This window comes from Nicotiana sylvestris, chromosome 12, assembly GCF_000393655.2.
Source record: "Nicotiana sylvestris chromosome 12, ASM39365v2, whole genome shotgun sequence".
Lineage (NCBI taxonomy): Eukaryota > Viridiplantae > Streptophyta > Magnoliopsida > Solanales > Solanaceae > Nicotiana > Nicotiana sylvestris.
The window spans coordinates 42,904,044-42,917,574 of NC_091068.1; the positions used below are offsets into that span (position 1 = coordinate 42,904,044).

Here is a 13,531-nt window from a genome sequence, read left to right on the forward strand (position 1 = left end):
GTATCTGAAGGCGACGTCTTTAGAAAAATGACTTAGGGTTAGGGGTCGATTAGAGTTAAAAAAAGGAAGGGAATGATTTGGGACGTTTATCTTGGAGATCAACGGGTAGGTGGGTTTCGGGTTTGGGTAAGGGTTAATAGGGTATGGGTCGGGTGATTTGGGTGTGAAATTGGGCTGGAAAAGGGTCCAATTGTGGCTATAATTGAAAGCCAAATTTGGCTGTTATTTAAATAGCCAATTTTTCCCTGTTATTTTTATAAAAAATAATAGGTAATTTCTGGAAAATAAATTAAGGTGAAAAAATGACTTAAAATACATAAATAACAATTTAAAAATACTGTGTCCAATTTAATGCATATAACATATAATTATATCTTAAAATGGGCTAACATTGCAATTATATGCAATTTAGCGTTAAAATACCAAATATAATTGTAAAAATATATAAAAATTATCTTAGCCATATTTTAGCATAAATATAGAAATCCATAGATGAATTATCAAAATAATAATTTTGAAAACAGTTATTGGGGATTTTATAGATAAAAGGGGAGAAAATAAATCAATTTAAACTCTTAAAATTATGGAAAAAATAATAAAAGCCTTGTGCATGCTTATATATGCATATATATGCTATCTTGAAGGTTTTTATGCATACTTAAAATATATAGGAAAAATTGGGTATCAACAGCCGCCTTGAATTCTGACATGGACTATGGGAAGATGGTGGAATTTGCTCAAGCGACAAAGTCCTGAAAATTGAAGAATGGAATGGAGCGAGAGGGTAGCAAGAAAGCCCCGTCCGCTGGAAGCTTTGGTGGTTCTTCTAGTTTGGATTGTGGTGGAAGGGCAGTATTTAAGGGAGGATCATCTGGACCGACATAGTCCTTTGCTTAGTCTTCAGTTGGTGCATCGCTATCAGGGCCAGCTCAGCAGCAGTGGAGTTGCTTCAAGCCTAGTCAGGGCAACAAGGATCTTATCCGCAAGGTCGGTCAGGTGAGAGATTTCAGCCGTAGCAGAGGCCCACTTGCCCTAGGTGTGGAAAGATGCACTCAAGAGTCTGTTGTATGGACCATCCTGTATGTTACGGGTGTGGTCTTAGGAGTCATATTCTGAGGAATTGCCCTTCATCCCGTTAGAGCACTGGTGGGGGTATGATGCAGCCATCCAGTTCAGTAGCCACCACTTCTACAATACCTCCTTCGACTCGAGGTACTCCAGCACCCAAAGGGAGTGGTGCAGTTAGGGGTGGTGGATAGAGTTCGGGAGGACCTAGTAGGTTCTATGCTATGAGAGGTCGCCAGAGTTCAGAGGCTTCCCAGATGTTGTCACAGGTATATTGACTGTCCAATCTCATGATGTGTATGCTCTAATAGATCCTGGTTCTACCTTGTCATATGTCACTCCTTATGTTGCTATGGAATTTGGGATAGAACCGGAACAACTTCGTGAGTTGTTCTCTGTATTTACTCTAGTTGGTGAGTCTATTATAGTCACGCGGGGTTTATAGGGAATGTATTGTCACATTGCATGGTCGAGATACCACAGTCGATCTCATTGAATTGATGATGGTGGATTTTGACATGATAATGGGGATGGACTGGCTTCACTCATAATTCGCCAAGCTTGATTGCCGGACCAGAACTATGAGATATGTGTTTCCGTGGGAGCCAGTCATTAAGTGGAAGGGAGATGATGTTATGCCAAATGGAAGGTTTATTTCTTAAACATACTGAACATTATACCATAATAATAAAATTTCTACTTAAGAATTAATTTCAGTATTAAATCTACAGTAATGTTAATGTTAATTCATCTCCTCAAACTTGAAATCCAACGAATTAGTTGTTTTTCGTTGGGATGACATTTTCTGTCATTGTTTGAAGCACACACTTCTTTAAAGTACATGACTTCACCCCATGAAGCGATAACACCTTGCTGTCACTTCGACAAAACAATGGTTTATGGGACCTATTGTATTTTTTCCATTCCTTTAGATAGCAAGTGAGACAAGTCTAAACAGAACAAAGCGATTACAATCTTAAAAATTAACTGATAACTCTTTAAATTTCTCAAACGTGATTCCACATATATAAAAATTTCCAGCAGCTAAAAAGTATGTACAAAACATAAAGAGAATGATGAACATTATTTCTGGTCATTAATCCTTGAATTAAACATGGATTTCAATTCAACTTTTATACGTATATCTGGGGCCATTACCTGAAAACTGGATTTGGCATTGGCACCTCTTCGTTTAAATTATGCATTTAGTCTAGCATTTCGAGAAATTTTACAAGTGTGTTGATTTTAAAATACATATTAGTTCTCCTAAAATGGACATAATATTTGCTGGAAACCAAAACAATTCAAAGTATGCTTTCAAAAGTACCAACACAAGTTATCCAAGATCTCATTCTCAAAAGGTAGTCCAAATACAAAACTTCTCCCCAAAATTATTTTGCCGAAAGCATGAAGAACCCCACAGCTCCAGGTGCTGGATCATAGCGCAGATAACTCCCATTATAGAAGGAACAAACTTCAAATGTAAACACCACAATGGAATAAATATGATCCATAAGTGGATAGATGCCATAAGTTTATGACAGAGAAATGTAGTAGCAATGAGATAAGTTGCTAAACTACTGATTAATTTTAATGATAAACATTAGTTGCTAACCTGGTAAAATTGGAAATTAACGTACTTTAACAAGTTAAACTACACTAATAGTGTACATTTTTCACTGTAGCATATATAACTAAAATCCTTGAACTTTGCTATAAAGACAACTCAACCAAAATAAACAAATACTACTCTTATCATGCAAACTTCAGCATGAGGTGATCAGTAAAGGTGGACATATAACAGAACACTTTGAAGTTCATATAGATGTTCAATCAAAGAACAATTTATGGTGATACAACATTCTACATCACCCTGCCTCCAACTCAAGTTTTCATTTTTCCTGCATCCATTTCTGTTTCCAACTCTTCTAGAGCTGTCCATAACTTCGAGTCTTTGAAATTCTTGATAACAAATGTTGCACCAGCCTTTGACAGTAATTTTTCCGGGTTCCTTAGACCTAAACCTACAACCGGCATACCGGCAGCTACTCCAGCTTTTATTCCAGAGATAGAATCCTACACTCAGTAAAAGATAGGAGTAATTATCGAAATTAAACATATTGCAGTTGATTATCAATCTTTATGTACCAACGGCTATCATTAGTGTTAAATGTGTATTACAAACCTCAAACACGAATGCGTGCTTAGGAGATACTCCAAGTTCCTGAAGTGCCTTCATGTAAGGGTCAGGAAAAGGTTTTGCTCGTTCACATTCGCTTCCAATGACAAGTAGTTCAAAGAAATCTGCAAGGCCTAGCATTGAGATTATCAGCTCAGCATTCGCTCTTGGAGCATTAGTCACTGCTGCTCGTTTCAGACCGCGGTCCTCAATCCATTTGCATACATCCTCAAGGCCGTCCAATGGTTTTAGCTGTTCTGATACAATTCTGTGCATTTTTATGATTAGTTTCCAAATTTTATAGCATCTGAGTCTACTCTATTTAATATAATTTGGCTGGTTCTATAAAAGAAAACAAAAAAATTGGCCTAGTCCGCCACATTATGTGTTAGGTGTGCGAACAAAGTCCCACATTGGCAGCTGAAAAGATTGGGAGACTACATATAAGTTGTAGGGATTTCGTAATAGTGTGAAACCTTTTGGAAAAAATCGTACGAGTTTGGTCTAAAGCGGATAATATCACACCATGTAAAGAATATCTCCAGGCTGGTTGAGCCCAACATTATGCAATTGAGCTAGATCCTGATCTGAATCATGCAATTTATCAATCATATACAGGGAGGTCTAATGATAATTGTTATATGACATATACTTCATTTTGATCAATGGACTTATTAATTTTGCAGTAGCTTACTTTCGGAACATGTCTTCCTTATCATTCATAAATTTGATAGCTCTTTGGAAATCCCAATCCGGAAAAAGGACGTTACAGAGCTCATCATTATGCATACCGCTAATATTCTTTACGAAGAACTCCTCACTTATGGGTGCTCCACCATTGAAACCTATCTGTTTGAAATGAAAACTGTTAGTTAAATGAAGAACTATCTCCTTGACTTCATTGTGCAGAGTTGGAACTGATAACAACAGATGCAATGAGTAGAAAATACAACCTCTTGAAGCATCTCTCGGAAGGCATAGTAGTGGATAGGATCCGAATCACATAATGTTCCATCAATGTCAAATAATATTGCTTTCAATGGAGCATCAACTGGCAAATAACATTTGTTGCTTCACAGAAAAGGGATATTCAGCAAATGAAACAATGTCATACAGAAAATCCTCTTTTCTACATAGATGCTAGAAAATATTCTATAAACTCATTTTAGGAGTAGAGTACATATTGCGGTAAATTGAACTAGACACAAGCTGCAATAATTATCAAAAGACATGCTATATGATATTGCTTATTGGATTGAGCGACTAGCTGCAATTTTTCTTTCAATTATTTATCGTGCTAAGATGAGCTGCATTAGTATCAAATAAATCTGTTGAATTTGTGAGGAAGAAGATTGAGAATGGAGAAGAAAGAAGAAGGAAATTGTATTGCCAAAATCAGTGAGACCTCCGTTCATTACAATGCTATATAGGAGCTTCTCCACTAACTAAATGACAGCTATTGTACAGCTGTCAATTAACCACTATAACTAACTAACCACTCTTAACTAATTTGCACACCCTATACTTTTGCTATATACACTTTGACCCTATATCCCAAGCCTCCCCCTCAAGCTGGAGGGTAGAATGCATTGAACACTCCGCGCTTGGAAAGAAGGAACGAGTGCTGAGCAACACCAAGACCTTTTGTCATAAGATCAGCCAACTGCAGTTTGGTTGAAATGTGATGAGGAGGGAGCAAGCCATTCTTAATCTTCTCTCGAACAAAATGGCAGTCTATGTGGATGTGCTTTGTCCTTTCATGAAAAATAGGATTTGCTGCTATTTGAAGCGCAGCTTTGCTATCACAATATATATCAATAGGCTGATGTATCTCAATGTCCAACTCTTGCAACAATCCAACTAGCCAAGTAACTTCAGCTGCTTCTGCTGCTAGGCTTCTATATTCAGCATCAGCTGAGCTTCGACTCACTGTCTGCTGCTTCTTGGACTTCCAGGACAATAAGGAATCCCCTAGCTTGACAACGTATCCAGTGATCGACTTTCGTGTGTTTAGACATGCTGCCCAATCTGAATATTAGAAGGCAGAAAAATGGGTAATAGGATCCCTCTTGAGGAAGACACCAAGGCCAGGTGAACCTTTAATGTATCTGACCACTCAAAGTGCAGCAGTTAAGTGTGATTGCTTGAGATGCTGCATGAATTGACTCAAAACTTGCACGGTAAAGCAAATGTCAGGTCGTGTAATGGTCAAGTAGAGCAACTGGCCTACCAGCCTTTGATAACTGCCCATATCTTGCAGCTCTTCATCACCATTGTGCCCAACATGTTTGTCATACTCCATAGTGGTGAGTTTCTGATTAAGTTCAATAGGAGTGGATGTAGGTTTGGCAGCAGCCAGTCCTGTGGTGGATATTAATTCCAGTGCATATTTTCTCTGGATCAATAACATCCCCTACCTGATCTCAGCACTTCAATGCCTAAAAAATATTTGAGCTCACCCAAATCTTCGACCTTAAAGTTGTTATGCAATGTGCTCTTGGCCTCTTCCACTAGGGAAACATTACTACCAGTGATCAAGAGATCATCAACAAACACTAATATAATCACAATGTCATATGCTGTCTACTTAGTGAATAGAGAATGATCATATGCACTCTACTGATACCCTGCTCCCACTAAGGCATCTGTGAGCTTAATGTTCCACCGTCATGAAGCCTGTTTCAGGCCATAGAGTGATTTCAATAGTCTGCAAGCTTTGTTCTCCCCCTGTCGTTGGAAACCCTGTGGCAAGACCGTGTATACTTCTTCATAAAGATCCCCTTGTAGGACTGCATTATTGACATCTATTTGATAGAGGATCCATCCCTTGGAGGCTACTATACTCAGAACAGTTCTCAACAGTTACCATTTTAGCAACTGGTGAGAATGTCTCATGATAGTCCAACCCTTCTTGTTGGGTGTGTTCCTTTGCTACTAGTCATGCCTTAAATCTGTCAACCTCTCCAGTTGATTTATATTTGATCTTAAACACCCATTTAGAACCAATTGGTTTCTTCCCTTCTGGTAAGTCGACCACTTCCCAAGTATGGTTCTCTTCAAGTGCTCTAATTTCTTGGTCCATAGCTTCTATCCATCTTGGATCTTTTGCAGCCTCCTTAAAGGACTGTGGTTCAGTTAAAACTGAAAAACATTGAGATATGATTGGTACGTAAGGGATTGATGATCATAAGAGAGAGCATTAGAGATGGAATAGACAGTGTTACTGTGTGTCTTGGCAGTGGTGATGTAATCCTTAAGCCAAACAGAGGGCCTTCCTTGTCGACTAGACTTCCTAGTCTCTACTTCTATAGGTGATGGTTGTGAGTGCATTTCTTTTGTTCCTGCTTCTTCTATTGTTGTCTCAACTGCTCGTTCAAGGATAGCAGGAATGAGATTCTCACTTGTTTCAACTGCTGGTTCAAGGATAGCAGGAATGAGATTCTCACTTATTGGGGCATCAGCTGCAGTCTCATGGTCTTCAGCAAACTCTGCATGATCTATGATTGTGTCCATATTAGTATTCTCCACTTCTGTAGTAATGTTTTCAGCAACTGGCACTTGCATGTTTTGGGTTGTGGTTGGAATCACAGGTGCATGTGATTGGTGTATGTTTTCAGCAACTGGCACTTGCATGTTCTGGGTTGTGGTTCGAGTCACAGGTGCATGTGGTTGGTGTCTATCTATTTCCACAATTGAAGGTTGAGAAGTAAATAGATCCTCTGTACAATCTGAATCAGTAGTTCTCTCAAAAGGAAAGACCTGCTCTTTAAATACCATATCTCTGCTAACAAATGCACTTCTATTCTCCAAATCATACAGCTTATAACCCTTTTGTGTTTCTTAGTATCCAATAAGGACAGCCCTTTTTGCTCTAGCTGTGAACTTATCACCTTTAGACAGATTACTTGCATAACACAAGCAACCAAACACCCTCAAGTGATCTATTTTGGCTGGCTTTCCAAACAATAACTCATAAGGGGAATTTCCTTGCAAAATACTAGTGGGCAGTTTGTTTATCAAGTATACTACAGTTCTCACACAATCACCCCAGAATCTCCTATGAATTGAGCCTTGAAATTTCAAGGCTCTTGCAACCTCCAGTATATGCCTATGTTTTCGTTCAACTACCCCATTTTGTTGTGGGGTGTATGGGCAACCACTTTGGTGTATGATTCCTAGAGAAGCAAATAAAACATTGCATTGAGAGTTGAAGAACTCAGTACCATTATCTGATCTAACGATCTTCACAGTAGCTTCAAACTGAGTATTTACCATTGCAAGAAAGTTCTTTATTACAACTACTTCACATTTAGACTGTATTAAGCAGACTCAAGTAAACCTGCTGTAGTCATCTACTATTGTAACAAAATAAAGCTTCCTGTCATACGTAGGTACCTTATGAGGTCCCCAAACATCCATGTGTATGAGTTGAAAACAACTACTTGATCTGGTGCTACTAAGTGGAAACTGTAGTCGACACTGCCTTGCTAAAGGGCATACTTCACAGTTGTCCTTCTCTCCAGCTTGTATCTTATTCTTTAGTTCTGAAATATGCTGCATAGATTTTGTTGATGCATCACCAAGCCTCAAATGCCACAGTGTTGTTTCTCCATGTTCCTTCGAGAAACTAATTCCTGTTGTTGGTAAATTTTCTTTTATCAAATATAATCTATTGTTTTATCTACCAATCCGTATCACCTTGCCATTGTAGAGCCCCCGAAATATACAGAAATCAGGATAAAAACCAACTGAGCAATATAATTGTCTAGTGAGCTTTGACACTAAAAATAAGTTGAATTTAAAATCCGGCACATACAATACTCCTTCCATAGTTTATTCCCTAAAACTATTGCATCTCCTATATGTGTAATTTCTGCTTTGCTGCCTGTAGGCAACTGTACTCCATCTGCCCTATGATCTGCTTTTCTAAGATTATTTAGAGCATTCTTACAATGTGTCACATGGTGAGTAGCACCTGAATCCACTATCCAAACATGATCACTAGCAGCTGCATTTGTCATTAAAGTAATGATACTTGCAGTATTAATGGAACATTCATTTGTGGTAGTCTTCTGCAACAAATTCACTAGTTGTTTGTTTTGATCCTCAATGAAGAAATTTCCTTGTGTTGGCAGCATAGGCACCTGTTTCTCTTCACTTGTTGCATTGTTCACATAGGACCTGCCTCCTGAATTTTGCCCTTCTTGCTTTTGAAATCTGGTAGATACCTCATTATCTTGTAGCAATTTTCTTTTAGGTGTCCTTTATAACCACAATAATCACATATTAATCCTGGCCTCTTAGGTTTAAACTCATGACCTTTACCAGCCAGCATTGTAAGAGGATCCTTCAATGTGCATGTGACTCTTAGAGTTATTTGACTTTCTTCTTGTATAACTATTGCATAAGCTTCATTCACTGTGATCACAGGTCTTTTGGCCAAGACATTACTTCGAATGTTGCCATAACTCTCGTTCAGTCCCATAAGGAACTGTAATAGGCGAATGTTTTTCAAGAGCTCCACTGAAGGCCTAGACTCCTCACAGTCACACGAAGCCAAAGGTGCTATGACATCTAATTCATCCCATAGATCTTTCATTTTTGAATAATAGCTAGTGACCAAGTTTGTTCCTTGTCTCAAAGTTGCAATAGCAGTCCAAAGATGATAGATACTTGTTAGATCTGACCTATCAAATCTTTCCTGAAAATCAGCCCATACCTTTTTTGCATTCGATGTATATACGATGCTAGGCATTAATTCATTCGAAACAGTACTACCAATCCATGATAGAACAATTGCATTACATTTCTCCCATTGCTCAGCCAATACACCTTTATACATACTTTTTACAAAATATCCATCCACAAATCCACGCTTGCTCTTTCCCCCGAGTGCCAATTTCACCGCCCTGCTCCACAGTGAGTAATTTTCTGGGCTTGTGAGCTTGAGCGGAATTAAGACTAGTTCTGGAGCGTCTGAAGCTTGCAAAAATAGCGGATGATTATGATCGAGTGAGCTGACTTCGTTGTCTGCCATGACTGCTTGAAATTGAGCTCAAAATTGAAGAATTTTCCAGCTCTGTATTTCTGCCGAAAAACTTGAATCTCGCCGGAACTAGATCGGAAATTACAGTCCCAGCAATTCCCGCTCTGATACCACGTTGAATTTGTAAGGAAGAAGATTGAGAATGGAGAAGAAAGAAGAAGGGAATTGTATTTGCCAAAATCAGTGAGACCTCCGTCCATTACTATGCTATATAGGGGCTTTTCTACTAACTAAATGACAACCATTGTGCAGCTGTCAATTAACCACTATAACTAACTAACCACTCTTAACTAATTTGCACACCCTATATTTTTGCTATATACACTTTGACCCTATATCCCAAGAAAATCTTACAAAGAACTTTTACAATCGAGAGAGTAATGAAAAGTGACATGGCTATACTCCCATGAGACTTGCACCTCATTCATTACCATACTTCTCATTTAAACATTTCTTCCACCTAGTGATGTTTGAGTTTGACTTTGGAAACTTCACCTAGATATGCAAAATTGGAAGCCTACTATTAGGGATGCTTGCACTTAATTAACTAACATAGCAAGATATTCAATACATAGCAACTTAAATGTTGCCAGTAACTGTAGATAGAGTCAAAGGATGGAAAAAGAATGTTGTAGCTTTGAGCGTCATTCATGGCAATGGCAGCGTAAGTGAGGAAGCAGCTATTAAGGGGTGAAGCGCTCCCTTTCAAAGGCGACTCCATATCTAGATCTCAAATCCAAGATCTCTAGTTAAGAATGGGGGAGTACTTACCACTCCGCCAAAGGTTTAAAGAATGATGGTTTATGGTGATTAGTATGGTGGTTTTTTGAATGGTGGTCCGGTGGTAGAATAGTTGTTTGCCGGATGTATGTCGGGTGGTATGGATATATCATTGGACATTCATACTCGACATACAAAATACATGTAAATGATATATATATAATACATACAACAACATAATATATGCAAGTTGTATGTAAGTTTTATGCTTTTACCGAGTAATATATATATATATACAATAATATTTGTATGCGAGTTGTATGTAAATAAGTTATTTTCCTTCCATTTCAAAAAAGGATTGTCCTAGTTTGACTCACAAACTTAACAAAAAAGGGAAGACTTTTGATATATGTGGCCTTAAATAAGCCATAGTATTTGTGTGACCGTAAAACTTTTGAAACTTGTGGTCTTAAACATGTCATAACATTTATATGACCATAAATGCTTTCTATTAATTAAAATATTGAAATGTGCCAATCTTTTTTAGACGGACTAATAAGAAAATAGTACCAATCTTTTTGAAACGAAGAGAGTATGTTTTTAGTGGATTGTATAAATTTGGTAAATAAACTCTTGCTACTTTTTGAAAATTAAACCATCTTGCCAAACCACCAAATTAGGGCCTAATTTTGTATCTGTAGGTAAAAGTCCCTTTAACATTTATATATCACAATTATAAAATGTCTACACTAGTCGGTCACAAATTAATTGCACAAATTAGCAACCTCAAAAATAAAACAAATAATGGCTGTGGCAAAATAAAGAAAAAAGGTAACCAAGACTTTCCCAATGCCAATGGACAGAGAGGCGTGTTAAAAGAGCAGCTCAAAGGATAATCAATAGATGATTGACACTAAAAAATTATGAAAAAAGGAATTACCTTATCTGTTGGTTAGAAGTTGACGAAGACAAGGACATTCGAGGAACTAGTGTTGAAAGATTATTTCTTGGAAATGGTTTAGTGGGTAGTACATAGGAAGGAACAGTGTGGAAAGAGAGCAAAGCGGTCATATAGTTATTCAGATGTAAAGAAAAGATTGTAATGCTCAAATCAGAACTTCCCACTTTGTCGGAGGATGCCAAGTGATTTTCAGTTTATAGGATTTACAAGTCAATCAATTAACGGATGTGTTGGTGAGGGGAGTGTGGTTCTGTTGTTTCGTCCTCTACTAGGACCAGCCATCCATTGGCTAAGAATTGTTCGAATATTCTTTTTCTTCCCCAAAGGAAGTGGCTCAAATACCTAGTAGTCTGATAAAAATGATAAAAAAGAAAAACGTTCTCGGTAAATAAAAGACAATACATAATTTACTCTCCAAAATTGGGAACAAATCTCGATGCCCCTTAGGATTATTTTATACACTTAGGGGTCGCTTGGTATAAAGGATAAGGGATAATTAATTCTAAGATTAAATTTAAAATGAGTTTATAACATGTTTGATTAGGATAAAATCATAGTATAATTAATCTCCGGATTAGTTATCCCCAGATTGTAGTATTTTTTTTACGGAAAAGGGCCAAAAATGTCCTTGGACTATTCGAAATAGCTCAAAAATATTCTCCGTTTGTTTTTGGTGCCAAAAATATCCATGTCGTCTATGTTTTGGACCACAAATGCCCCTAAACTGTTAGTCTTGCCATTGAAGCTGACATGACAGTCCAACTAGGTTAGATTTGCTTACAAGGCCATCCACCTAAGCAATCCAGCGTGACAAAATTATTTTTTCAAAAATATTATTTTTCCGATTTTTTTTATTAAAATACAAAATCAACATTTATTCCCAAAAAAGTAAAAAATATTTGGAAAAATTATTTATTTTGGAATTTTTTTATTAAAATACAAAATCAACACTTATTCCGAAAATAGTAAAAAAATTTGGAAAAATTATTTATTTATTAAAATATTATATATAATATACAAAATAAATTATTTTGGGGCGTGCTTTAATATATTGTTCCGGAATTTTTTTACTTTTTTGGAATAAGTGTTCGACCGTAAAAATTTTAAATTTCACTTAAAGTTAATTTCGGAATTTTTGAAATTTTCAAAACTCCAAAAATTATAAGAACTTCGGATGAATCAATTGATACTTACAGTAGAGGTGTGCCTTTTGTGAAGCTATAACTGATAAGTATCTAAAAATTTAGATAAAACTAATCATAAATTCACAAAAGAGAACAATGGAGTTTTTTAATCAAATCATGAAGCCCAATCAAGAATAATTTTTTCGGAATTTTTTTACTATTTTCGGAATAAGTGTTGATTTTGTATTTTAATAAAAATAATTCCGAAATAAATAATTTTTCTAAATATTTTTTACTTTTTCGGAATAAATGTTGATTTTGTGTTTTAATAAAAAAATTTGGAAAAATAGTTTTTCCGAAAAAATAGTTTTGTCATGCTAGATTGCTTAGGAGGATGGCCATGTAAGAAAATCTAACCTAGTTGGACTGTCATGTCAGCTTCAATGGCAAGACTAACTGTTTAAGGGCATTTGTGGTCCAAAACATAGACGGCAGGGATATTTTTGGCACCGAAAACAAACGGAGGATATTTTTAAGCTATTTCGAATAGTTGAAGGACATTTTTGGCCCTTTTCCGTATTTTTATCCCTATTGGAAGGTGGGATAACTAATCCCGGAATAATTTATCATAGGATAACTTGTTTCCTAACTAAACGACCCCTTAGGGGTCATTTTATTAGGAACCAAGTTATCCCGGGATTACTTATCCCACAATCCCATAGGGGTAAAAAATACTACAATCCGGGGATAATTAATCCCGAGATTGATTACACCGCAATTTTATCCCAACCAAACGTGAGATAAACTCATCTCAAATTTAATCCTGGGACTAATTAGTCCTTATCCCTCGTACCAAACGAGCCCTTGGCCAATGTATGCGGTGAAATCAGAGGGCTTAATTTCTCGCTATCAAGCCACTTCGGAAGAATACCTCGAGACCCCGAGGACGTGGAGTTGCGACCGAGTCCCTCCCTCGGGCTCGTCAAGGCCCAACTCAAAGAAGAAAAAGGTTGAGACTAGAGCAAAATGGGATGTTCCCAAGACACACGGCAAAGTCTGGCAGAGTCGGCCTATCCAGTGCCTATGCCGAAGCATCACGTCTAGCCATCCCATCTCCATACTTTACAATTAATGTATGTTGTACTATAACCGGGTCCCCTCCTATATAAAGGGAACCGACGCTATTTTGTAAAGGGATGATGTTGCTCCAACTATTCTCCACAAGATCAATAATATCTCTCTCTCTCTCTTCTCTCTAACTTGCTCGTTCTTATTAGCTCGAGGCCACTCTTAACGTTTATTGCTTTCATACTTGTTCTTCATTCATTGTTTGGTATTGGCCATAAAGAGCCTTGCTTGATCATATCTCAACTGTTATCCCATCCCCGACTACCCTCGATAGCTCGAGACCGAGCCGGATATCAGCCCCGAGGCTC

At 37.3% G+C, this 13,531-nt stretch overlaps 1 protein-coding gene across 1 annotated transcript; it reads right to left on the bottom strand.

Moving 5' to 3' along the window:
- Positions 1–2,668: 2,668 nt before the first annotated feature.
- Positions 2,669–11,326, bottom strand: LOC104240789 (haloacid dehalogenase-like hydrolase domain-containing protein Sgpp). The gene is made up of 5 exons (XM_009795673.2): positions 10,951–11,326; positions 4,198–4,315; positions 3,939–4,093; positions 3,251–3,512; positions 2,669–3,141 (listed from the first exon to the last, which is right to left on the bottom strand). Exons 1-5 carry the CDS (start codon positions 11,079–11,081, stop codon positions 2,950–2,952), a joined length of 858 nt encoding a protein of 285 aa, XP_009793975.1. The 5' UTR covers positions 11,082–11,326; the 3' UTR covers positions 2,669–2,949.
- Positions 11,327–13,531: the final 2,205 nt, after the last annotated feature.